This window comes from Cibotium barometz, chromosome 64 (assembly GCF_041138505.1).
Source record: "Cibotium barometz isolate CiBa-2024 chromosome 64, ASM4113850v1, whole genome shotgun sequence".
Classification (NCBI taxonomy): domain Eukaryota; kingdom Viridiplantae; phylum Streptophyta; class Polypodiopsida; order Cyatheales; family Cibotiaceae; genus Cibotium; species Cibotium barometz.
The window spans coordinates 8507792-8533820 of NC_141109.1; the positions used below are offsets into that span (position 1 = coordinate 8507792).

Below are 26029 nucleotides of genomic sequence, written 5' to 3' on the forward strand. Positions count from 1 at the left end.
TTTGGGCTGAATTGGGATGGTAAGTACTGATGTGGTATGAAATTTGAAGTAGCTAGCTGCACATGCAATGCACAAGCACTTGCGTGCATTACACTGCTCTTTTTTTTAAAAATCCACGGTGGGCGCGTGTCCGTTCTATATGCACGTGATAGTTTCGGAAGGTGGCATGTGATCGTGATCGGAGCTTTGAAAGGTTCAAGGTTTTTGTTGAGAATTTGCAGAAGGTTTTGAGCTGTACTTGGAGTGGGTAGCTGTAGCAGATGCTGTACTACCCAGGCGAGTTTGCGTGCGCATTTGAAACCTCGCTCTGATTCGTCCCCATGGACACGTGCGCCACGATCGCAATTTCACACGTGGGCTACCTTCTACGTGTCGCACAGCCACACTATCTAGCTGACGCTGCAATTTTATCCTCTCCAGAGTACAGACTGCACCACACCCTACATATACCACCTCCTCATTGCGGCATGTAAATATAATTATATGCTGCAGCGCACCCTCTTCATCTACTTACACCTACTACTAATGAACAACATCTCGCACGCACCATGCTTGCATGCGCATCCCCGTTAGAGCATTCAGCTGGAGATCGTCTCTCTGGTGATAGCTCCAAGCTCGACTCTCAAACATCTGAACAGAGTACTGTATCTGATCTAGACTCATTGCGCTTGAAGTCTCTGGTTGACGAATACTCGGAGCCTACAGAACAGCACCGCCCACTTAATCTAAGTCGTCAACGCATAATCATTAGCCCAGAGAATCATACCCTGCAACACCAGCCCTTAATCCAAGTAAGTTTAATTTCTTAATTAGACTCTAAACCACAGCGCCTAGTTGCTGAACGTGTTGTTTGATGTTATAGAGATTAGTTCCACTACTAATTAGGCCTGCAACGATGTATGCAGGAGCTCCAAGCGATTCTGCGTAGTGTGAGAGTAGATGCAGAACTGCTTAGGGGAGTCATGCGGGCAACCAGAAAAGCCGAATACATGAAATGTACTTACACAGGCAGAGACAGTTGGTAGTTTTAGAGCACCTTAGGGAAATGGGGTACAATGCAGGCATTTGCAAATCAAAGAGGGACAACAAGCTTTGCGGTTTTCCTCTAGGTGCGCTCTCTCTCTCTCTCCAAAAAAAAAAAACACACACCCCCAAACCTTATTTTGTAGAATCCCGTCCTAACCCCTCTTTGGTTTGTGTTTAATAGATGAGCACGAATACATGGACGTGATCTTGGAAAAGAGTAGCAATCAAGCCAACGCTGAGAGAGTATTTATCGACCTGAGATTTCGATCACAGTTCGAGATTGCAAGGCCGACCTGTGCGTATCAGGAGTTGCTGAAGATGGTGCCCAAGGCATATGTGGGCGGTGCATGGGCATTAGAGAGGGTGGTAAGGGTGATGAGCGAGGCGATCAAGAGGTCTTTGGAGAGCCGGTGCATGCCTTTGCCCCCTTGGAGAAGGCTTGACTTCCTGCACGCCAAATGGTTTTCACCTAATGGGCACTCCAGAAGAGCTACTGCAGTTGCAGATAACGATCAGGCTCTCAACCCATCTCTACTGCTCTTTAGGAAGCGGGCACTTAAGGATTGCAATACTTATAGTTGTATACCTTCTAATATTAAGGGCAGCCAGTTTCACCAAAATGTAAGACTCATGACTAGAGAGCAATGGCAACCGCCTCTCATCATTAACCCGCAGCTACGCCCCCCTCTCAACAAACACACCATAAAATTTGTAGGCGCCTTGGCTGTAGCTTTACATGGACCAAGCCCTCTCTGTATACCCAGTGTCACCTTGGACAATCTCCACTTTCAACAATAAGCGAGCTCATCCTTAAGTTCCAACCACTTTTCTCCACAAACCCCAGCCTTTAATTTTGTAGGCCCTTTTCTCCACAACGTGCTTACAGGCCCCTCTCAGTGCTCAACTTTTTATCAACCAATCAAAATAAAGACAGCTTTTCAAGATAGCCAGTAATTTAGAATTCTAACCTAGAGAGGCTGAGAGAGAGAGAGATTTAATTTTCAGTTGGTCTTTTTCTTGTCCTCTCTCTCTTTCTTTCTATAATTTATAAAGGATATTTTTATCTTTCACATTGTTCTTAAGACATTAAAAGATTAACATTTCCTTTATTTCTCTAGACTTATTAAACATACTATAGATTTAACATAGAAAAGTCAAAATCAAACAATAGATTGACTGACCTCTCACCTCATCAAGATTAAAAACCATTAGATAAATAGCATAAACATGAAAATAGACTTATATAATACCTAATTAACTGATTGAGATCATGAACACATTATGCAAAGTAAGAGCAATATATAGATCAAGCCTTAGAGAATTGATGTAACATAGAAAAGTCAAAATCAAATAATAGATTGACTGACCTCTCACCTCATCAAGATTAAAAACCATTGTATAGATAACATAAACATGAAAATAGACTTATATGACACCTGAAAAATTGATTGAGATATCTATGCACATATTGGATGCAAATGAGACTTGGGACTTGCTGCCATTACCTGAGGACAAGAAGACTATTGGATGTAAGTCGTCGTAAAAAATAAAGCACAACTTCGATGGAAGTATTAACAGCAGCAGAGCAGGTATAAAGCAAGATTGGTTGTCAAAGGTTATGCTTAAACTTATGGCATTGATTACGAGGAAACGTTCATCCCTATTGCCAAGATGGCAACCATGAGAGCTGTTATTACGGTGGCTACATCAAAAGGATAGGTTTTACATCAAACTTGATGGTGCAGAGGAGTGATAAGGGCCTTGTGGTCATCACAATCTATGTGGATGACTTGATTATTGGGGGTGATAGTGGAGAGGAAGTTGAGAGTGTGAAATGTCTCCTCAAGAAGAAATTTGACATCAAGGATTTGGGTGAGCTGAGGTACTTCCTTGGTATTAAGGTTATTATTAGGACGGCCAAGGGAATATGGTTATCATAGAGGCATGCATTAGACATGCTGTCCAAATATGGTATTGTTGGTTATAAGCCAATTTCTATGCCATTAGATTCAAATGGAAAGTTGAGTGCAGTTTGCGGGTGAGATTTTGGAGAATCCCACTATGTATAGAAAGATAGTGGGTAGCTTGATCTACATGATGATCACTAACCCAGATTTGAACTATACAGTTGGATTGCAGCATCAGTTTATGTAGGTTCCTCGGAAGCCACATTTGGATGGTGTGAGGCACACATTGTGCTATGTGAAGTCTATAGTAGACTATGGTCTCTTTTATGAGGCTAGTACAGATTTGCAGGTGTTTGGATACAACAATGCAGATTGGGCTAGTAGTGTCACCAGTGGATTTATGTTCTCTTTTAGGAGTGGTGCTATGACATGGAGCAGTAAGAAGCAGCCAATCGTTGCCTTGTTGAGTATAGAGGTAGAGTATAGGGGTGCTCCAATGGGGCAGGATGCAAGGTAGCTTGGTTATGCAAGCTACTTGGTTATTTGGGGCTCCAAGTTAAAAGATAGGTTGTTATCTATTGTGAAAACCTTAGTAGTATACAGTTTGGCAAGGAATCCAATTTTTGATCTGCGGACCAAACACATAGAGGTCCACTATAAGTTTATCAAAGAGAGGATCTTAGCATGAGACATTGATCTCATGTATGTTAGCACAAAGGAGTAGGTAGCTAGCATTTTCATGAAAGCCTTGGAAGCAGAGAAGCCTCGCAGATTTTAGACCATGCTTGGAGTTCTAGACATGGAGTTGAGCTTGAGGGGGAGGGTTGAGATGTTAAGCTTAACACAATCTAACACTTATGATATGCCTAGGTGATCGTTTTTGCCAATTATATCACTAGCGTGTTTGGTAGGATGTTGACATGATAGATCTTTGCCAGTGATTCTATAGCTGAACTACACTAGCTACTAGTTCGCCCCGCCACTAAGTTATGGCATACTTATCTTGCGAGCTCACTCACTTAGCATATTCACATTATAGACTGCATGTACATAGTAATTTAGTACTTAATATGTTGTATTTCACTTATCTTTTGGTACAACCCTTTTGTTGTGAAAGAGGAAGAAGAATAGCTTTCAGCCTCTCATCTTGTGTGTTCTTTCAAATGCTAGAAGATTCACAAAAAGAAAATGTGGAGGATCTTAAACAAGCATTTACCACAGGCTTCTCAAAGAATGATGTCAAGTATAGCTCAATTACATAATGATATCAATTGTAGCTTAAACATGAGCCTATGAGAGACTATATCATTCATCTTAAGAACTTGTTGAAGCCAAACCAAGCTAATTTCATTGTTCTTAGAGGGATTGAGGAGGGAACAATTGTATGATGATGCATTTTATGCTGGAAGGAACAGAATGCTACCTAGAGGTAATAGATTTTGATGATAAATTTATAGGCATCCCTTCCATGGAAAGAAGAAGGCCAAACTCTATGGTCAAAATAGAACCCAACGTTTAAAATTAAGGTTTGATAAAAACAAAAGAGCACAAAAGAAATTACCAAGGCAATAAGTAAAGGGCATCCACATTTAGCTCTAAGATATGAAATGACTTGGTGTACTATTTACAGAAGTAGGCACATGGTGCATGACTTCCCAATCTTTAGAGTGAGGGGAAACTAATGGTGCAAGTATTGCAGGAGATATGGAAATTATGTATCATCTATTTCTACCACCACGCACAATGGATGACAAGGATAAAGGAGTCCTAGCCCTACGAGTTGCAACGCAACCATTAGCCCTACCAGCCCCATGACCTAATAATATTCATGTAGGAATGAACCCTATGTTGGCAATCACAATAGTGCATTACCTTATAGAGAGCACTGGCGGTTCCACCTCTAGTGTTACCACCCCAGCCAACACCTCCAACAACCACGCTGATGACGCTTTAGTTTGATACTGAACTTATTTTTTATGAACCTCCTAGTACATCAGCTTTTTATGTTGATATCTAGATTCAATCCATAGAAGCCCACCTATAAGTGAATACCATGTGGGACACAAGCAAGACCAATGATGTGGGAGGCGACACATAACAATTGACTACATTAATGCAAATAACATCAGGATCCTACAAACCACAAGATGTTTATGGCCCGAGGAGAGGCCTTTTTGCTTGTTTTAGATGTCCTCCATAGAGTGTCCCCATAAAGGAAAATCTGGAACTCGTAACAACAAATCCACCATAACTGGATAGATGGTGCATTAGGTGTGGCATTAATCACTTGATAAGTGACTATTAACATAAGCTTACAACTTCAAATCCATCTGACATCACACCATAGACACCACTAGCAAGCTTTGGGATAGTTAGTGTCATAAGCCAAAGTTCTTTGAAGGGACTGCGAGACCTATGTCATGAACTTTGTGCATCACTAGCATCACTCCGAGAATTGGGGGTAGCATCACTCTGAGAATTGGGGGTAGCATCACTAGCATCAATTCAAGAATTGGGGGCAGTAAATAAACGGGACTAAGTGAGGCAAGAGAAAGTGAGGTAAGCTTCAACCTAGCTACCTCATACTACTCACCAGAGAACATCTCGAAGAAATTTTGGATTGCATCCTGCATGTATTCCTATGGATTACGAGATATGGTGGCTTCAAAACAAAATATGCAATAGGGATTTAAAACAAACATACTCATGTGATATACATTAGGACTTTATGCAACATACATTAGGACACTTAGGCATACTCATGTGATATACATTAGGACTTTATGCAACATACATTAGGACACTTAGGCATACTCTATGCATAAGGACTCAAATATTTTATCTACTTGATGTTGTAAGCATTCAGATTCTCATCATTATCACCAAACATTCTCCATTTTGTTCTCCTCATCTTACTTCTCCTTTTTGTTAGTGAGTCCAAATGCTTGCAACATTATTTAAAACAACATTTAAGAGTCTGTATACATACTCTATATGCATAGAGCTTTGAGATTTATCTATGTGCATATCTCGAGGGGGGGTATGTGTAAACCCTATATATCACATGCATTCAAAACCTATTTGTAAAACCCCTTATCTGTAAATTTATCATTAATAAAATTCACCCTTTTTCTATTGAATTTGTGAATACCCCATTTGTATGGTACCCTTTTGTATGTGAAAAATGCGTAAAAAGGGGATTTTAAAAATTCCTTCTGTTGAACCCACGTGCTATGCTTAGATATTTATAAGTGATCCCCCGCCGAGGTGCATAGATCCTTATGCATGTAAAGTGAATTTTGATGTATGCATAGAGCTCTGTGTTCTTAAATGTGCTCCTTGTCTTTCTTCTCCTTTTTATCAGTGATGAGAATCCAAAACGTTTAAGAGTATGTATACATAATCTATATACAAAGAGCTTAGATATCTATCTGTGTATCCATAGAGCTATATGTATACATTATTATGCATGCATGCAGAGTATTTTAATAGAGCGAATGCTTGGTGATATAATTCAATAGTTCTGCTCCCTTGAGTTAATTCTAAGAATTCGTTCATCTTTGTTTCCGAAAAGCCGAGAGGACAGAACCTCATCCTTAGGTAGTTTTTGAGATCATTCCATATCTAGGTATTCCGATCTAGACGGTTTTTCTCGCAGTAGTTTCTCTATGCCACTCTGGTTGTTTCTACTATCTTCAGTCTTGCAAGAGCCATTTTGCTCTTCTCATTGTACCCGATGACATCCAAGTACTCTTCCATTGCTTCGATCCACTTTTCCACAGCCTCACCCAAGTTTTCCCCTTCACCCTTGAAAGGTCCAGGCTGGGATCTATGAAGAGTTTTACGAACATCCAAGTCGAGCTCTTCCTGGTCGAGTTGGGGGTTATCATTTCTACCACAACGATCTCGATCCATGCTCCTTCAATACGAAAATTCTTGAACTAAGTCCCTTTATTTATGATTCAAATCTGATTTTAGATTCAACTGATTCTGGGGTTCTTTAGATTGGTCAGTTCCTCACAGAATCATAGGATAAAGATATTCATATAGAACTCGTTATCGGATAACAATTCATTCAGAACATCTCATGCATATCTTTAACACATTAATGGTCCATTAGACCGAAATTTCCATATGAGCAATTCTCCATGGGGATTTCAATTATATAGATTTTTTTATTTGTCATCCCTTAACTTGATCCACTGGGTCATGTTAATAGTAGTAATTTGTCAGCACAATCCACTAATCTCATAGTGATTTGCTGAAGTCATTATCATCATTCGAGTTATGAATATCATCACAGGGACTCGTGCCATTCATCTTGATTGTGGTTTTGTTCAGCTTATTACATTTTAGCCAAAATTCAGGAATCATCATTTTTCAATCAGAATCCAAATCAACTCATCAGTTCTTAACCAGAATTTTAAAATCATATCAACCACATTCGAACTCATCATCTGGATAGCATTTTTGCGTATATTTTCAAGATCTTAGATTTACTCGTATATACTGCTAGTAAAGAGCTGCAGTTATACCCTCGGTATATACGGGTAGTCATGGTCCTTCTAATTATAAGGTAAATACCATCATGTCAAGGCCTCAAGCAAGTCAAGGATCAAGTAGAGGATTAGAGGACCTACAAAACAAAGATTAAACAAAGTGATTAGTAATGCAAAGCCCTAAAAGCTTAATGCATAGATAGAAAACCCTAAAAGCTTATTACATAGATAGAAAACCCTAAAGAATACAAGCAAAAGAGAGCTTTCCTCTATATTGTCTAGCTAAAAGAGATGATTAGTGCAAGACCTACACAACATAACTGAAATGTATCCATAGTCCGTTCCATGATCTATGCACAAAATTATCTCAAAACTTATAGAAAAATCACATCATACTTCAGAAAATGAAGAGATTTCAATAAACCATAATCATTGATAATCCAAAGTAACAATAATAATCGACAATACAAAATCTCAAAATCAGAGAGAGAACAAAGAGAGAATCACCAATAAAAAAATCTAGCCAATAGGGCTTTCCTTCTACGTGTGTCCACCCAACCACCACGTTGGATGTCGTGGCTATCTCGGGTATGCCTCTTCTAAATCTTGTCCACTCTAGGTTCTACCAAATGGCTCCGAGAGGGCATAAATCACATTCTATGTTCGGCGTTCCCTTTCTAAGGATGGTCGGCAGCCCGAATCTCAAAATCTCTCTCTCACTCTCTATCCTGCATAGAAATCACTTCAAGGCTCTAGAAGAAGCTAAAACAACAGCCCACAAGAATTAGTAGATTATCATGTACAAAAATGTTAAAGATAGAAATCCCTTCTAAAAACATGATCTTGAACCAAATTAGAGATGATAGAGAAAAATAAACACTGGAAAGTGATGTCGGATTTGTTTCGCGAATACTGGCCACCCCGTGCAGAATCTTCCAATTATCTGAACATGGACTTTGTTCTTCTTGTGATGAACTAACTTTCTTTAATACGTCTCTCTGACAAATAAAGTTATCTACCCCCTCATGCGAGGCCATTTTACTGAAAATTAAGGGTCATTAACTTGGTGTCCGGGCCCTGTTTTTGGGTGCCCGTTTGCGTTTATATTTACTATGTAAACCCGCATATGAGTTTCCTTTAGGCTAAACTACTCGCTTTGACCCTCTTATGCATTATCTAACATGGTTAAGTATAGAATAGATATCGCTTACAAATGATATCACAAAACATGCATAAAAAGTCCCAAATTTGACCAAAAATCGACACATCCAAAATTACTAAATCTTTTATGTCCTCTAAGATTTCCTATTTTTCAACATTAAATATAGATGCTAAAAATCCCTGAGTCAAATGGACCCAAAAATACGTACATATGAGTATGTTACAATAAAAAGGTAAAAGAGTGATTAGCAGCATATTTAATGAACTCTACCTACCAAACACAAGAAACATACAAAAGACCAATACACATTAGTTAAGCATAGACATAAAAAATGAGAAGGAGAAGAAGAAAAAGGAGCGGTTAGTACTCTATGCATTAATCTTAATCTCATTATGTTTCTTATTAATCATTAAGGTTAAGCATAATAGAAGCAAACCCTAATCATTAGGTCACACCATCACTTGTAGAGTGATCGGTAGGAAAAGAAAGAGGAATAGCAAGGGAAAGAGGAAGGGGAAAGGGGAAAGGGGAAGAAGAAGAAGAATCCTATAAACAAATGCATTAGAGTAAAACATAAGATAAAAATACCTTCAAGAGCTTACACCATAGCCATTTGGTGATCAAGAGAAAGAGTCTCATGAAGAGGAAGGGGAAGGGGAATATATAGAGTAAAAATGCATGTGAGGGGAGTTAGATTGATGGAAGGGAGGAGATGGTGCAGGATCTCAAGGAAAGGAGTGGAGGGAATTTTTTGGGGGAGAGAAAGATAGGTGTCGGCGCAGGAAGCGTGACGGGTTCAAAAGTTATTTTTCTTGACGTCGCTAAGAATGATGCTTAGCCATGCTTTAACGACACTTATAGTGTCACTTATAGGGACGTTTGCGACGCTGGGTAAATTCCAGAGAGCAAACCTATACATCTACCATTGACACTACTAGATTTACTGGATGTATTCATATTTAATTTTTTAATTACACACTTTTTGTGCCTGGTATAGATGTCTTCTACTAGTTTGGATAGTAATGGATCACCATTAATTGGGGGTCCAGAGTGGTTGCTAAGAAGAATCCCTTGTTCATGTGCAAGATGAAATAATGTTTATGTATGTGGATGTTGAGTGACATTGGGGCATATTAGAAAATGGGAATCGTTTGAACTAATGCCAGCCAACTTGACAATGCAAGCCAATTCCTTGGTAGTATACAAACTCATGCCTTGAAATGTAGACTAATGGTTCGCCATATGTAGAGTGTCAATTTTAAATATGTAATGTTGAGTGTCAATTTTAAATATGGTTCATTAAGATGAGGAGGGCATGGACATTCATACACAAGTACTACACAATATGCCTCATTATTCTGTCATTGGGAGAAACTTGAGGAAGGAATACAAGCATCGTAAGGAGAACCTATAAACTCGAGCATGTTTAGTACATTTGGAAGACCCAAGATTTCCTCCACATGAGATAGAAGAACTCATGTCATGGAGGAGATGATCACTCACTTTTTTCAAAGCGAGGATGGGGAAGAGACACCTAATTTTGAAACACATGAAAGAGAGGATGTGCTACACATGAAAGAGAGGATGTGTTACACAAGGAGGCTAACACACCATTATACGAGGGTGCAAAGTACTCAACTTCGCAGGCATGCTTGGAAATCCTCAACTCGCAAACAACATATGGATGGAGTAATAACAGTGTGAATAGCCTACTCTGGTTATTAAAGAAGATGCTCCCAACAAACATATGGATGGGAAAATGCATGGCCAAGGGTAGTCAATGACAAGGTGGTTTTACCAAAGGTGCCATGGAGGTTGACAAGGCAAGATACTTCTTTCATCACCTTATGCATTTTAAGTTAATCCCTAAAATGAAGATAATTATCATTCATTGAATTGAAGAACCTTGACGATGCTTAATGTTTCTTAAGTTATCCCTATTATAGATTGCATCACAAATGATGTTACTGTTAAGGGTTTACTACATGAAAACCCTATATATGATGTGTATATGCAAGAGGCATTTGCTACATTGAGTATAGTACACCCCTGATGCAAGATTTAAGGTTCTAGAGACCCTTTTGTTAAACTCATATATGCTAGGTTAAAGTTAATCTCTATGAAACACTTGTGAGCTTGTTGGTATACTTTTTTCCTCTTAATATGTTTGTGGAGGGCATTGATAGCCTCCAAAATAGAGTGCCCTATATTAAAAGCCCCTTAGGGGGTTTCCCTATGTAGGTAAGTAATACATTATGTGCATCTAAGCAATATTTTAGAAATCCCTTAAGAATTTGAAACATTTAAGATGACTCTTTTTTCTACACAAGCGTATAATATTTTCCAAATCCTACTCCTCCCCTGTGTGGGGCAAACACCTCCATTTGCTTTTGGTTTGTAAATAATACATACAAGGGCGATGATATAAATTGTAATATTGTATTTGGGCTGAATTGGGATGGTAAGTATGATGTGGTATGATTGTATGAAATTGGAAGTAGCTAGCTGCACATGCAATGCACAAGCACTTGCGTGCATTACACTGCTCTTTTTTAGAAAAATCCATGGTGGGCGCGTGTCCGTTCTATATGCACGTGATAGTTTCGGAAGGTGGCATGTGATCGTGATCGGCTTGGGAGCTTTGAAAGGTTCAAGGTTTTTGTTGAGAATTTGCAGAAGGTTTTGAGCTGTACTTGGAGTGGGTAGCTGTAGCAGATGCTGTACTACCCAGGCGAGTTTGCGTGCTCATTTGAAACCTCGCTCTGATTCGTCCCCATGGACACGTGCGCCACGATGGCAATTTCGCACGTGGGTCACCTTCTACGTGTCGCACAGCCACACTATCTAGCTGACGCTGCAATTTTATCCTCTCCAGAGTACAGACTGCACCACACCCTACCTCCTCATTGCGTCATGTAAATATAATTATCTGCTGCAGCGCACCCACTTCATCTACTTACACCTACTACTAATGAACAACATCTCGCACGCACCATGCTTGCATGCGCATCCCCGTTAGAGCATTCAGCTGCAGATCGTCTCTCTGGTGATAGCTCCAAGCTCGACTCTCAAACATCTGAACAGAGTACTGTATCTGATCTAGACTCATTGCGCTTGAAGTCTCTGGTTGACGAATACTCGGAGCCTACAGAACAGCACCGCCCACTTAATCTAAGTCGTCAACGCATAATCATTAGCCCAGAGAATCATACCCTGCAACACCAGCCCTTAATCCAAGTAAGTTTATTTTCTTAATTAGACTCTAAACCACAGCGCCTAGTTGCTGAACGTGTTGTTTGATGTTATAGAGATTAGTCCCACTACTAATTAGGCCTACAATGTTGTATGCAGGAGCTCCAAGCGATTCTGCGTAGTGTGAGAGTAGATGCAGAACTGCTTAGGGGAGTCATGCGGGCAACCAGAAAAGCCGAATACATGAAATGTACCTTACACAGGCAGAGACAGTTGGTAGTTTTAGAGCACCTTAGGGAAATGGGGTACAATGCAGGCATTTGCAAATCAAAGAGGGACAACAAGCTTTGCGGATTTCCTCTAGGTGCGCTCTCTCTCTCTCTCTCTCTCTCTCTCTCTCTCTCTCTCAAAAAAACACACCCCCAAACCTTATTTTGTAGAATCCCGTCCTAACCCCTCTTTGGTTTGTGTTTAATAGATGAGCACGAATACATGGACGTGATCCTGGAAAAGAGTAGCGATCAAGCCAACGCTGAGAGAGTATTTATCGACCTGAGATTTCGATCACAGTTCGAGATTGCAAGGCCGACCTGTGCGTATCAGGAGTTGCTGAAGATGGTGCCCAAGGCATATGTGGGCGGTGCATGGGTTTTAGAGAGGGTGGTAAGGGTGATGAGCGAGGCGATCAAGAGGTCTTTGGAGAGCCGGTGCATGCCTTTGCCCCCTTGGAGAAGGCTTGACTTCCTGCACGCCAAATGGTTTTCACCTAATGGGCACTCCAGAAGAGCTACTGTTGCAGATAACGATCAGGCTCTCAACCCATCTCTACTGCTCTTCAGGAAGCGGCACTTAAGGATTGCAATACTTATAGTTGTATACCTACTAATATTAAGGGCAGCCTCAATAAGCAGTTTCACCAAAATGTAAGACTAATGACTAGAGAGCAATGGCAACCACCTCTCATCATTAACCCGCAGCTACGCCCCCCTCTCAACAAACACACCAGAAAATTTGTAGGCGCCTTGGCTGTAGCTTTACATGGATCAAGCCCTCTCTGTATACCCAGTGTCACCTTGGACAATCTCCACTTTCAACAATAAGCGAGCTCATCCTTAAGTTCCAACCACTTTTCTCCACAAACCCCAGCCTTTAATTTTGTAGGCCCCTCCCATCTCCATGTACTCTTGCCCAATATCTTTCCATGATGTTGGCTTCCTTAAGGTCTTCACGTGCAGATCTACTATCCTTCGCCCTAATGCGATGATCCCATATTAGACTCCCTACATTTTTGAAGATGTGCATGGGATCTAGGAGGTGATTAATCAATAAATCATCCCAATATGGGAGGTCATGAATAATAGAAAGCCTTTTCATACCAAATGGCAAATATGTACCCCTACCCTCTAACCATAGTGCTTTCCAATCTCTTGCTTTCATTGGCCTTGATGTTCGTCCAAGAGATCCTGAGTCTTAATTCATAATCTCCTTGTGTTCAACATTGGTCCACAAATAGGATAAGCATGATATCCACTAGTCACAAGCTGTAAGAAGCATTGAGAAAATTTTGATTAGAACATACATTTGTATTAAGAAAACATATATTTCTATTAAGAAAACATACATTACCTGAGCACTCTCCATAGCCAAGAAATTCATGCATTGTCCATATTAAAATTCCCTTAATGTGTGCCTTATGTGTATTTCAAGGCTTGCTCATGTCATAAATGGGGATTCCATCCCATAAAACTTGAAGCTCATCCACAAGTGGTCATAAGAACCCATCCATGTTCTTAGCCTTGTACTTGCCCAGGGACTTGCCCAGGGACCATTGCCCAGGGACCAACATCCGAATGCAAATTACATGGTTCTCTCTTAAATTCCCACCATCGATCCTCTATATGATTCCAAGCAGCACAATCAGCAGGAATGCATAATACACCATCCGTGGAATGGTTATTTGAATGCCATGTCATTAGCTCAGAAATAGACTTGCACTTGAACATGTGTTCAATGCGAGGTATTCTTGGAAAGTGTCATAGTGTTTTCATTGGGGTAGTGGCTCCTTATAGATCTTGTTGGTACCTATCTGAACCACACTTGGGACACTTATCTAGTTCTGCATATTCATTTCGAAACAATATGCAATCATTGGGACATGCATGGATGCAATTGTAGTCAATTTCTAAGCTCCGTAAGATGTTTTTAGCCTCATCTCTTGAAGATGGTATCTTATTTCTCTCTAGTAAAATTGTCTCCTTTAATAGCCTACAAAGACATTCAACATCATGGGGTAAGAACACAACATTGCTTCAAATTACTTAGATAGGAGTATGAAATATATACCTGAATAATTCAATAACTCTTTTATCACTCCACCCATAAATGGATTGTAGATTCAATAATGTAAGACAGGTTTTAAGCTTTGATATTCGGGATCCATTATACAATGCAGTTCCGGCCTTTGCTTTCAATGCTTCTTCAATTGGGTCAGGTTGTCCACCGTGGTCTTCAAATAGAGCGTCGATCATTTCGTCCATTTCTGGTGCATTATGTGCATATTGCGGTTCTTCTTCTATGTTGGTATCTGCATCACTTTCCTCATTATCTTGTTGATGTAATATGTCAACATATTCATCAAGATGGGGTATATTTGTAGATGGTGTTGTTCTAGTGCACCTTTGAGTTGTAGGCCATAACATGTTGTACTCCATATCATTACTAAAGTCCTATAAAAGTAAAATTGAGTCTTAAGCACACACACCCATAGTATAACATGAACACACACACGCATAAAAACACACACACACACGTGCATAAAAACACACACACACACACATGCATAAACATACAAAAACATGCACAAAAACACACATATTTATGAAAAACTCACTGATGAGTTATGTCACTCCACTATTTGGATCAAATCTTCCATGATCTCGAACATGTCGCAGTGTCATTTGTTGCTGCCTTCTCACGGCCCACTTGCATTCATTACAAGGGCAAAGGATTCTTTGAGAAAGATAGGCATCACGCCCAACCCAACGCTCTTCGTCGCTAGATGATGAGGATGTGGGCATGATGAATTTGAAGAGTGAGTGTACTGAAAGGGCCAAAGGGAGAGAGAGAGAGAGACAGAGAGACAGAGAGAGAAAGAGAGAGATTTGATGTTCAAAGTGTAAAAGGGCCAAAGAGAGAGAGAGAGAGAGAGAGAGAGAGAGAGAGAGAGAGAGAGAGAGAGAGATTTGCTGTTCAAAGTGTGCATTTTCACTTGAAATGTCATGTCAATATGTACCATGACTTGTACCAAGTCGGTTACACTATTATGTGAAATTGTCGGTCATCGGTATTAGGGTCGGTAGATGACTTGGAATTTATGTCGGTATTCAGGTCATACCGACTCCAATACTGGTGCCATTACCGACTCAACTTACAGACATTATCGAGGAAAATTTTGACTCTGATACTGACCCAAATAGCAACTCTGGAAAATTTTAAAAAACCCATGGTGATATAACATGTATGGTATAGTCATTTTTACATTGTTTTGGAGATGTGTGGTAAGCCACCCTTGTCCTCCCCCCCCTTCTCTCTCTCTCTCTCTCTCTCTCTCTCTCTCTCTCTCCCCTCCCTTTCTGTTTGTCTTTCCCTCTTCTTCTTTCTCTCTCTCTCTCTCTCTAGCCTGCTTTACCTTGTTATTGTTTTTCATAGGTACTGATGTTTTTGTCTTTATGTCCTTGTATATTTTGTTTTGTAGGTTTGGTGTTATTTTTTGTTTCACTACCCAAAGGTAAGACTCTCTACCTCTCTCTCCACTCTAATATCTTTTTGTGTATGGTTTTGTAGGTTTTTGCTTTCTCCCACTTCCTCTCTTTCCACTCTCCAAAGGGAAAACAGAAGCCGCATCGGCGGCTAGACAAAGAAGAGTGTAAGATTATCAAGAAGGAGTTTAGACACGAGCTCGAAAAATGGAAGCCACAACTTGATGCGACCAAAGCGCGCTTAGAGGTGGGCTCATCTTCTCACCTTGGCAGTGGTGGTTGGGCAAGCTTTAATGAGGATTTCATAAGTATTTTCAACTTGTATGATAAGTTTTTTTTACATATGGCATAATAACATGTATTAATATCTTTCTTTGTGTATCCTGTAGTTTGAGTATATTGGGCGTGAGGCCACTCCTCATCATGAGAGAGGGTGAGGAGAGGGTATGGTAGGAGGAAAGGCATAAAGTGCCTTGTCATCAAGCTCCTCAATCGTGATGAGGAGGTACATAGTCTCTTTCTCTATCTATTTCTCTTTACGATGTCATCAATGTAGTGTCTTGTTCTTCCTCAATCGTGATGAGGAGGTACATAGTCTCTTTCTCTATCTATTTCTCTTTACGATGTCATCAATGTAGTGTCTTGTTCTTCCTCTCAAGTCTTAGATTAATTTTGTTTTCTAAGAAGATATTCCCAGTCCCTTGGAATCAGTTGAAATCACTTCTGATGAAGACAACTAGGAAGAAGATGCAGGGGAGCAAGGGCAAAAGGAGGATGCTAGTGAACGAGGAAGATAAGTGTCACCCGGGTCATCTGTGTTGGCCCCATTTTGTATGCCTAAGGGCTTAAACCCTTCTTTTTGATATCCCAAACTCAATGTAAATACTGATGATCAATACAATGGTTTTGTGTTCATCTCCAATAATTATCTTTTTAATATGTTTCAAATATTTACATGTCCTTAGATGGCTACAACCATTCTTGCCTTGGTATCAGAGTCGATATTAGAGTCAGTAATAGCTCCAGTTCATAGAGTCGGTATGACAATCGATATTAAAGTCATAAATTTTGAATACTAACATGAATATCGACCCTATTACCGATGGTACTAGTGACCCTATTACCGACTGTACTACCGACCCTATTATTATACGATACTAACAACCCTATTATCGATGGTATTACCGACCCTATTACTGACTGTACGTTACTAAGCCTGATATACCGAGTCTAATACCGACTCCACCGCTATAAATCCTAAAAATTGCTAAGTGTGATATCCTCGGTGCTTTAGTATCTGGCCGGTATGTTGTAGTGCTTGACATTCTTCTATTTTTTTTGCATTTTATGCTAATATAGTTTATTCCTTTTTTTAGCTTAAAATTTTGGGGGCCACTCTGACAAAAAAGATCCATGTAACCTAGATCTAGAATCCATGTAACCTAGATCTAGAATCCAAGCACTCTCATTAGCTTGAAATTTTGGGGGCCACTCTGACAAAAAAGATCCATGTAACCTAGATCTAGAATCCAAGCACTCTCATTAGGTGGCCTTATATTATTTTAGTGTGCTCTAAAAGGGCTCATTTGGAGAGAGAATTTCCCCTAGTGGTTTAAGGATTTCCCCAATCCTTCAAAAGGTGATATCTAGGAAATAGCATGGGTTCATAAAGGGTAGATCCAGTTATGATAATATTCTGGCTTCCATGGTGGGAAGAAATGTAGCCATAAGAACCAACCAAAAATGCATCATGCTTCAATTCGATGTGTAGAAAGCCTATGATATAATTCACTGGTCCTTTGTGGCAAGAATCATGGAAAATTTGGAATTTGGATCCAGGTTAGGTTCTTAAATTTTCACTCTATCTCTTGGGGGATTTTCTAGCCTTCTCTTAGATGGCAAGATGGTAGGGGGGTTTAAAATCAAAAGGTTTGCTAGGCAAGGGTGCCCTCTTGCTCCTCTTCTATTTGCTATAGCTTCTCATCCTTTGATTGTAGCTCTAGAAGAAGCCAATGAGAAAGCTAGGGTTGTTGGCTTGAAGCTAAAGAATGGGTAAAAACTCATAACTCAGTGCTTTGCTGATGACTCCTTGTTGTTTTTAAGGGCTGATAATGATAATATGAGATGAGCCTTGTCCATTATGTAGGCATTTGCTGATGCTTTTGGATCCAAGTGCAATATTTAGAAAACTAAACTAATCATCTTAACTGAAGATAACAATTTTAATCTAGAAAGGTGGGTCTCAGGAGGGGTCTAATCATTAGACATCTGGCAGTTCCCTTTGGGGTAGAGGCCACTAATAGAAAGATTTCTTCAAAAACTTAAAAAAGTGGGAAGGAGTGAGGGTGCCATTCCATGATAGGTTTGATATTTGCAGCATAGTATTGAATGCTTACATTATGTTTCTAGTTCCAGTTATTAACTTTGGCAAAATCTAATGATGGAACAGGATAATAAGCCCTATTAGAGACTTTCTCTGGACTAGAGCCAATGGCAAAAGAGTAGCTTTTTGGCTAGCTTGGGACAAAGTAAGCCTGGCTAAATTGGATGGAGGATTGGGGATTATGCATCTTCCTACACATGCATCTGCCAGGATTACTCTCCTTCTTCCCAAATGTTTTTCTTAGGAGGAGATATGGGCTAAACTGTTTAGAGAGGTGGTCGAGGATTCTTTTGTCCTCCAGAAGAGCATGTGGATGGGACTTAACTGGAGAAACAAGTTATTTTCTAAGATCACAAACTCCCCATTGTGTAGCTTCTTATGTGGAAAATGGAAGGAAGTGTTGATTCTTTCATAATGGGATGGTTCTTTTAGAGCTACTGGCAACTCTTTCTTTAATGTAGGGATATGGTGGTCCCACAATTTTCAGCCCTCCTCTGGCTCTTTTAAATGTTACTATGGGCAAAAAATTGAATAATAGAGGCTTCAGAAGACTTGCAGATCACTGGGATTGGTTTCAAGTAGGTTGGAAAGAGCTTGATCAGTTGATCACAAAAATTGGGCTACAATCTAGGGAAAGAATTTTGGTTAGTCAAGTGTTGGTAGAAATTCATAAAGTTTGGGTATCTAGTGCATTTGATGATTCTTGTTGGCTTAAGGATTGGAGGTGATTCAATGGGGTGAAGCTGGACAGAAGGTCAGCCAAGGCCCTGTATCTAGAGTTGAGGAAAACACATCTAAATATTGAATATTACAATAAATCTTGGAAAGTGAATTGGAGAGATGGTACTTGGAGGAAGAGATGGAAAATCATTTGGGAATCCAATATGCCTTTGAAATTTCAGGTATTTTTATGGATAGATGCTTGTTAGCTATACCAATTGGAACCAAAATCCTCGAAAGAAACTTTACTTCAGGATGTTGCCCAAGATGCAGATCAGCCTTGCAAGATGGAAAGCCTACTTTCTGGGAGTGTCCTTAGGGGATTCTGGGGGTAGGATTGGGAAATGGGTGGCCGGGTCCTTGGGAGTGTAGGGTCTATGGGGGGATTGGTTCTTGGGAAGGGGATGGAATTATGTTGATAAATTTGTGGTAATCATCATCTTGCATTTAACCCACACACAAATTCAAGTTATTCATAGCAAGAGTTGCATTTGGGAATGTGCATAAGAATGAATGCTATATGCATTATGTATTGGGCACATTACATCATTGTAAAAATGGGATCAGACATCAGACACTACCCTTGTCCAGAATAAGGCAAGAGGCAAGACCTCCCGCATAGATTTGGGTTTGCATTGCATAATGACACAAGATAAACATCAAAAGCCCAAAATAACTATCAACAATACATTAAAACATGTTGCTCACATGGAGCAAGAACTGGGTCACCGAGAAGAAGATCTAGACGAAGCATTGAAGGAAGACATGGACGCGTGAAGAGAAGCTGCCACGACAAGAAGACTGAAGACAAGAGAAGATGTGAGGCTCCAAGAAGTGAGGAGCCATGTGAAAATATCTAAGAGAGAGAGAGAGAGAGAGAGAAAGAAAGAGAGAGAGAGAGAGAGAGAGAGAGAGAGAGAGAGAGAGAGAGAGAGAGAGAGAGAGAGAGAGAGAGAGAGAGAGAAAGAGAGAAAATATAGCGTATACTTGCAGCCCAAGTATGACCATCACGGGTTCCCAACTGCGGGGTCACTGTGTGCAAAACCGATCTGAAAAGTAGCTTCCAAGTTTCATTGCCTGGAAACAAGGTGCGAACAATGAACTTGGTAAGCAAAGCACGACACTGCATCTCTGGATCAATAATGCAACTATATTTTTTCAGATTCTCCTCTGCATACAGCTCATTTGTCACCCTTCATGTGCTCCATTTTACAGATATGGATCTCCATGAGACAGGGCATGCATAGACGTCCTCCTGCCTCTCTGCCAGAGATTGAGCGTCAGCCCTTGATCTGGAATCCCCATGTGTTGGATACTAAGGGTCGCCAGCTTGGCCAGAGGACACACATAGACTGGGCGTCATGGGATAGCGGCCCGGCTGCTTCGATGCATGCTTGGTCACAGACACGGCAGCTTCTGGCAGCATATTTTATTAGGGAGGAGTTCTCCATAGGCAGGGGTATTCTGCCTTGGATTGCAGAGATTGATGCAGCTATTCCAGAGCTTTGGGATCGTGCCATTCGGGTTTTACATGAGATGCCTGAGCACTCAGGATGGTTATGCATGTTTGGTGCTGAGGGTACACCCTCTCTTATTTGGAGCTCCCATTGTTATTGGCCTATGCTTTTTATCCCTATGGGAGATGCTTTCGGCCATGTCAGATTACAGTTTCATGGTTTGGGTTGCCTAGAGGAGTTGCGACAGTCCGACTGGACTCCCATCCGTGTTGTAGGCTCTTACAGGAAAAGACGGGAGGTGGACCCGTCTTTTCACATTGGTATGGTTGCCCATTGGCGATTATGGATCTGGGAGGGACGGCCTCTTTCGCAGCTGACTTGGGACCCCGGGGAATGGGAGTGGCCTGCTGTGGAGACCCGCGCTAGGCATACTTCCTTTTTCGGGTATACTATTCAGATTGGGAGACACTGCTTGCTTCGACGACAGTTACATAGACCTACGCGTTTGGGCACTTGGCTACATGCAAGTCTCTCTCATGCTTTCCTGACACAGTACTGGGCATCTATTTGGAGGCTGAGGATTGCTCGGCGGATCACTCTCTTTTTTTGGTTGACTGCTTATGCTGGTCTTGCCGTCAGCACTTGGGGTGCCTTGATGGGCCATGATCCCATATGTATATGCTGTGATCATCAGGTTCAGGAGTCTCAGGCCCACTACCTCTGGTCGTGTCCAGTGGCTTCCTCTGTTTGGTGAGCAGTGGCTCTACTACTCAGCAGAGCTGGTCAGCATGTAGGTTTCCTCAGTTGGGGATCTGTGTTATGGCTCTTTCCTTGGCCGGGACCACATGTGTTCTTTGAGGGTGAGGGCACCGATGCTGTGCTCATGCTTACGGGCGACGGGGTATCGGCGGGGGTACCTTAGTATGATTCCACCAGACGCCTTGCAGATAGAGCATTGGCATAGGGATGATGTTTTTATGGTGATTGCTGCGATTGTGATGTGGAACATTTGGAGAGCTCGTTGTCTCCATGTCCTTAGTCACATGCGGCAATCGACACGTGATACTCTAGTCCTGATTTGGCTCGATCTTATCCGTGCACTGCGCTCCATGTATGATGATTCCTGTCAGCCTTCACAGACAGCTCAGGACAGACACCAGGCCTTCATTCGACGATGGGGGCGCACGGGTCTCTTCTTCAGGATTGTTGGAGGACATGCTAGATGGGAGTACACTCCCCCACAGTGGTTCATATTGCACACATCACATCATCCACCATGATGTAGCACTGACTGCTCAACAGGCTACACGCCTCTCACAGTTTGTATGCCCCCTCAGTAGGCCACCCCACTGGCACTTTGGGAAATTTTTCATACTCAGTAATATAGCTCTGTGTTTCCTCAAAAAAAAAAAGAGAAAGAAAGAGAGAGAGAGAGAGAGAGAGAGAGAGAGAGAGAGAGAGAGAGAGAGAGAGAGAGAGAGAGAGAGAGAGAAAACCCACAACCCAATGTAACATGCCCCAACAGAATAAAACCACCTTTGAGCCACCGATGATGTAGGCCATGTGGTAGATGTATGTGTAAGCACTTTAATCAAGGTCACGGGCACTTGTAGTAGCCTTGGGCACATAGAGAGAGAGAGTGTCAAGGACTGTGAGTTTAGGGACTTGAGGCACTCGTCGTGCAGACTATCAAGTAAGAGGGAAACTTGGTATAGGGTCCAAGTGTGCTAGGAGTATTCACTTGAGGGGGAGGTGTTGAAATATACAAGTGAATAGGGTGTGTGCGGGAATGTGCCCTTAGCAAGAGGCTGTAAAAGAGAATCTATAAATGTGAGAGAAGCTGTGAAAAGGTGAGAAGTATCTACTGGGAGAGAATAAAGGGTAGCATGAGGGAGATTTAGGAGGTGTGGAGATATTCTGGGAAGAGGTGGAGATATTCTGGGAAGAGGTGGAGAGAATCAAACAAAAGCGGTGGAGTGAATCAAGGAGAAATCAGTGGGATTAGATGCTCGGATGTAAACTCTATAAATTGAGGCATTGGCCTAATGAGAATTTGTTGGTTTTTGATTATCCATGCCTACATTAAGCTATCAATTAATTACTCACTAATCATGTCTTAATTATCATCTAATCTCTTTTCTAATGATGTTGATTCTAGCATTTGATCCACCATAGCTCATCACATTGCTATAAATTTAACATGGTATCAGAGCCTAGCCTAGAATCCATCAATTTGTGAGCCCATTATCTTGCTAATCACTTGGCTAATTAGGATTAGTAGATAATTAAGATTTTTTACCTCTTTTCAACTAGCTCTCTACACCCCCAGCCAGTGGTGGAGGGGCTTGATCTTCCTCCAGGAGAAACATTAGGAGAAAAGAATCTAGGCAAGCATAGCTACCTTGCCCAGCTTTTAGCCTATTCAATCAAAACGTCAAACTGCCTTCTACAGCTCCCGAAAATCGCGAATCACCAAGTGCTGTTTTTCTTAGGAAAAAATGAAATGTCTTCTTCTCTAGATCAAATTGCTCTAATTCCTCTTCGACCTAGGGGTTTTCAAGGGTGCTCTACAAGCTGGTGAAGACAGATTTAGATTTGATCGTCTACAGTGAGATCCAAGCTGTTGCTTGCAAATGAAGATCAATACCAGGATGCAACAAAAACGATACTTAGGGCTCTTGAAAAGAGTTCCACTTTGTAGATGAATGTGGGAGAGGGTTTGATAATAATCCCACATGGGGACTTATGGGAGTCCTAGAATTTTTGTATAAAAGGTGGCTCATTTGAGAGCTTAGACACACTTTTGGGCTTAGTTCATGCAAGAGCTCCTTTGAGAGACCTACTCTCCCTCTTCTCCATAGAGGTGAAGACTCTTCTCTCACCCCATCTACATCATTGTATGAGGTAAATCTCTTTATTGAATCATTAGCAATGTCATGAGTCTTTCTCATCCTCTTCTCTAATCATTTTACTCTTATGCATGCTTTTAGTATTTCATTTTTGAGTACATGGATTGATTTGAAGCTTTCATGGAAGCTTGATGCTTGAATGTATGCATGCTTGTAGGAAGATAGGAGTGGAGTGAGGTCTTTCTCTTTGCTTGAGTGCATAGTGATTGTATTCCTCTTGCTTGTATTTGTGAATGAAGGGGTGTGTAGGAATGAGGACAAGTTGAGCTTGTGTGTGTGCTTAGTCTAGTGTCAAGTGATGGTAGCCATGAGCATTCTCTCCATTTGTGGATAAGCTCTTGTGCACCGGTACGGGTCGAATCCCTAGCTCCGACAGGGATGCAAATCCCATTGGATTGAGCTACACGTGGATCGTGCTACTCTTACTACAAGTGAGAGAGTTTTCCGTCTCTCCATTGGCGCCGCTGCCGGGGAGAAGACTCAAATCCGGTTGAGAGTGTGTGGAAACCACCACTATTTCCTCTTTTGGTTGCAAAACCATTGAGTGATTAGGTTAAGTGCGGGTGTGCGATCCCGGTGTGAGTGGATAAGGTTAGGATAAGAAAAACCCATTGAGCGGTTGAGGTCTCTCCCGCATTGTTTTTTAGGTTTTATTGCTTTTATTCCTTTTCAAAGTACCGTCATTATGCTTACATTCATTGTTTTGTTTTTTTTTGTCATTTCATTCTTTCATGCTTTTCGTTAGTATAAATAAATAAAGAGAAAAGAGGTGCGTTGCTAAGCTCTTCCATAGCTTATGCAAGCCCCATAGACTCCCAAGCATGAAGTCCGCTTAAGGATGAGAGGAGAGAGGGAAAGAGAAGGGTGAAAGGAAGAGAGGTAGGTTGAAAGCGTAGAAGGTGACTTTTCCTTTATGGTTGTGTTGTTTTGTTGGGAGACAACTCCATCATTAGAAAAGCTGGAAAAAAACGGCAGCTTAAAGCGTTGAGGGTGGCCTTAAAAAAAAAAAACTTATAAATCTATATATATATATATATATATATATTTGTGGGCTGCATCAAACATTAGAGGACAAGGGCTGCATCAAACCTGCAGAGGAGACGGCTTTTTCAAAATAAAAACAAATATATATTTATATAATCATTTCTTTTACAACAAGTGGTGCAGGCGGCCGCCAGTGTGGGCATAAGCGAGCAAAGAAAACTATATATATATATATATATATATATATATATATAGTTATACTAAGGCTTTGGAGGGCGTGGAGCAGAGGTGGCGGTAAAGGCCAATGGCGGCCGAAGGTGGTAGCGTAGTCTGCAAGGAGGAGGGGCCATCGGCAAGAGCACAGGCGAAAGCGTAGTCTGCAATAAATATATATACATTCAGGTGGAGAGAAGAGCGAGCAAAGCGGCTGGCGGCAGCTAAAGAGAAGCTCGGCGTCGGCAGCTGAAGGGAGGGCGAAGGCTTGCAGTAGGCGGCGGCTAAGCCGGCGTGGAGGCGACTAGTGGTGGCCTTGCAAGAAGCCGGCGAGGAGAAAGCATAGCAGTGGCAGCAGCTGACGTGGCTGCAGCTGACGTGGCCTGCAGAGGCGGCTGTAGAAGGCGAGGCGCAGAGGAGGAGGAAAGCGCGCAAGAAGAGAGGCGGTGGTAAAGCAAGCGAGGGCGTCGGCAGCGGGCAGAAGCGTCAAAGAGCAGAGCGCAAGGTGGCTGCAGCTAAAGAGAAGGCGTCGGCAGAGGCGTGCAGCAGACGGTGTAGCCGAGGGGCAGCAGCAGTCGGCAAGCATAGCAAAGGAGCTGAGAGCGATGGTGGTGGTGGCGAGCCACAGCAGAAATTGAAGAAGGAGAAGAAGGCGTGTGGAGCATTGAAGACGCGCCGGCGGGAAATCCGGGAGCGAGAGCGCCGAGCGGTGCGGATAAGGTAGGTGGAAATTTCTTATTTTTTTATTTTTTTAATATTATTTTTTTTAATTTTTATGTTTTTTTATTTTTAAATTAAAAAAAAAACAAAAAAAAATATAATATTTCTTATTAAAAAAAATTAAAAAAATTAAAAAAAATTAAAAAAAATTATTTTTTTTAGGAGTCCATATTGTTTGCATATTTTTTATTTCTGTAATTTTTAGCATAATTAGTTTAGATTTGCATTGTTTTAACTTTTTGTTATTAAAAACAAAAACAAAAATAAAATAAAAATAAAAACAAAACAAAATAAAAGGAAAAAAATAGAAAAAGAAAAAGAAAAAAAAACAATTTCTATTTTGAAATCATTGTTCATCATTTAAAATTTTGCATAATTTAAGGTAGCCTGCATTTTTTATTTTTATTGCATGCATAATTAGTAGATTTATAATTTTATATTTGGCACGAAATTTATTCATTTTATCAAAAAAAAAAACAAACAAACAAAAAACCAACAAAAGGAAAAAAAAAACAAACCAAAGAAAATTTTTTGATTTTTTAGGAGTCTATTATTTTTTTGCATATTTTGTAGTTCTTCATTTTTTTTAAATTTTTTGCATAATTAGTTTAACTTGCATTTTTTAAATTTTTATAACTTTGTGCATAATTAGTATTTTTTAGTGTGATTCATAATTTTTGTGTTAAAAAAAGTAGAAATCATAAAAACATAAAATAATTTAAAAAAACATTTAAAAAAAAACATATAATAAAAAAATAGGGTAGATAGTACACTACACATATTCTTTTTAGTTGCCTTTAGTGGTTAGGTAGGGTAAAAAATATATATATATATATACATATATATATATATTTTTATCAAAAAAAAAAACAAAACAAAAACACAAAAACCAAAAACAAAACGAAACAAAAACACATAAAAAAAACCAAAACAAAATTTTGACCTTATGCACTTGCGGTCGGGACGTCTTGTAGATTCTGCCATAGGACCTAGGGCACCTTCGAGAGTGCCTACGCAAGAAAGTGGGACACAATCGGTAGGAAATTTGGCAGATATTGCTGAAACCCTTTCGGAATCCCAATCCGATACCCTTTCCTCT

The 26029-nt window shown here is 40.6% G+C and overlaps 2 protein-coding genes across 3 annotated transcripts; both read left to right on the top strand.

Annotated features, from left to right (window-relative positions):
* The first annotated feature begins 471 nt into the window (after positions 1–471).
* LOC147603274 (uncharacterized) lies at positions 472–2029 on the top strand. Of its 2 annotated transcripts, none has more exons than XM_086796759.1 (3): positions 472–791; positions 906–1109; positions 1208–2027. In XM_086796759.1, the coding sequence occupies exons 2-3, from the start codon at positions 995–997 to the stop codon at positions 1822–1824; spliced, it is 732 nt and encodes a 243-aa protein (XP_086652885.1). In that variant the 5' UTR covers positions 472–791; positions 906–994; the 3' UTR covers positions 1825–2027. The 2 variants fall into 2 exon arrangements, with proteins under 2 accessions (XP_086652885.1, XP_086652887.1); XM_086796761.1 differs by having other exon boundaries at positions 503–791; positions 906–1097; positions 1208–2029.
* Positions 2030–11543: 9514 nt separating this feature from the next.
* LOC147603275 (uncharacterized) lies at positions 11544–14500 on the top strand. The gene is made up of 3 exons (XM_086796659.1): positions 11544–11831; positions 11946–12150; positions 12265–14500. The coding sequence occupies exons 1-3, from the start codon at positions 11589–11591 to the stop codon at positions 12711–12713; spliced, it is 897 nt and encodes a 298-aa protein (XP_086652785.1). The 5' UTR covers positions 11544–11588; the 3' UTR covers positions 12714–14500.
* Positions 14501–26029: the final 11529 nt, after the last annotated feature.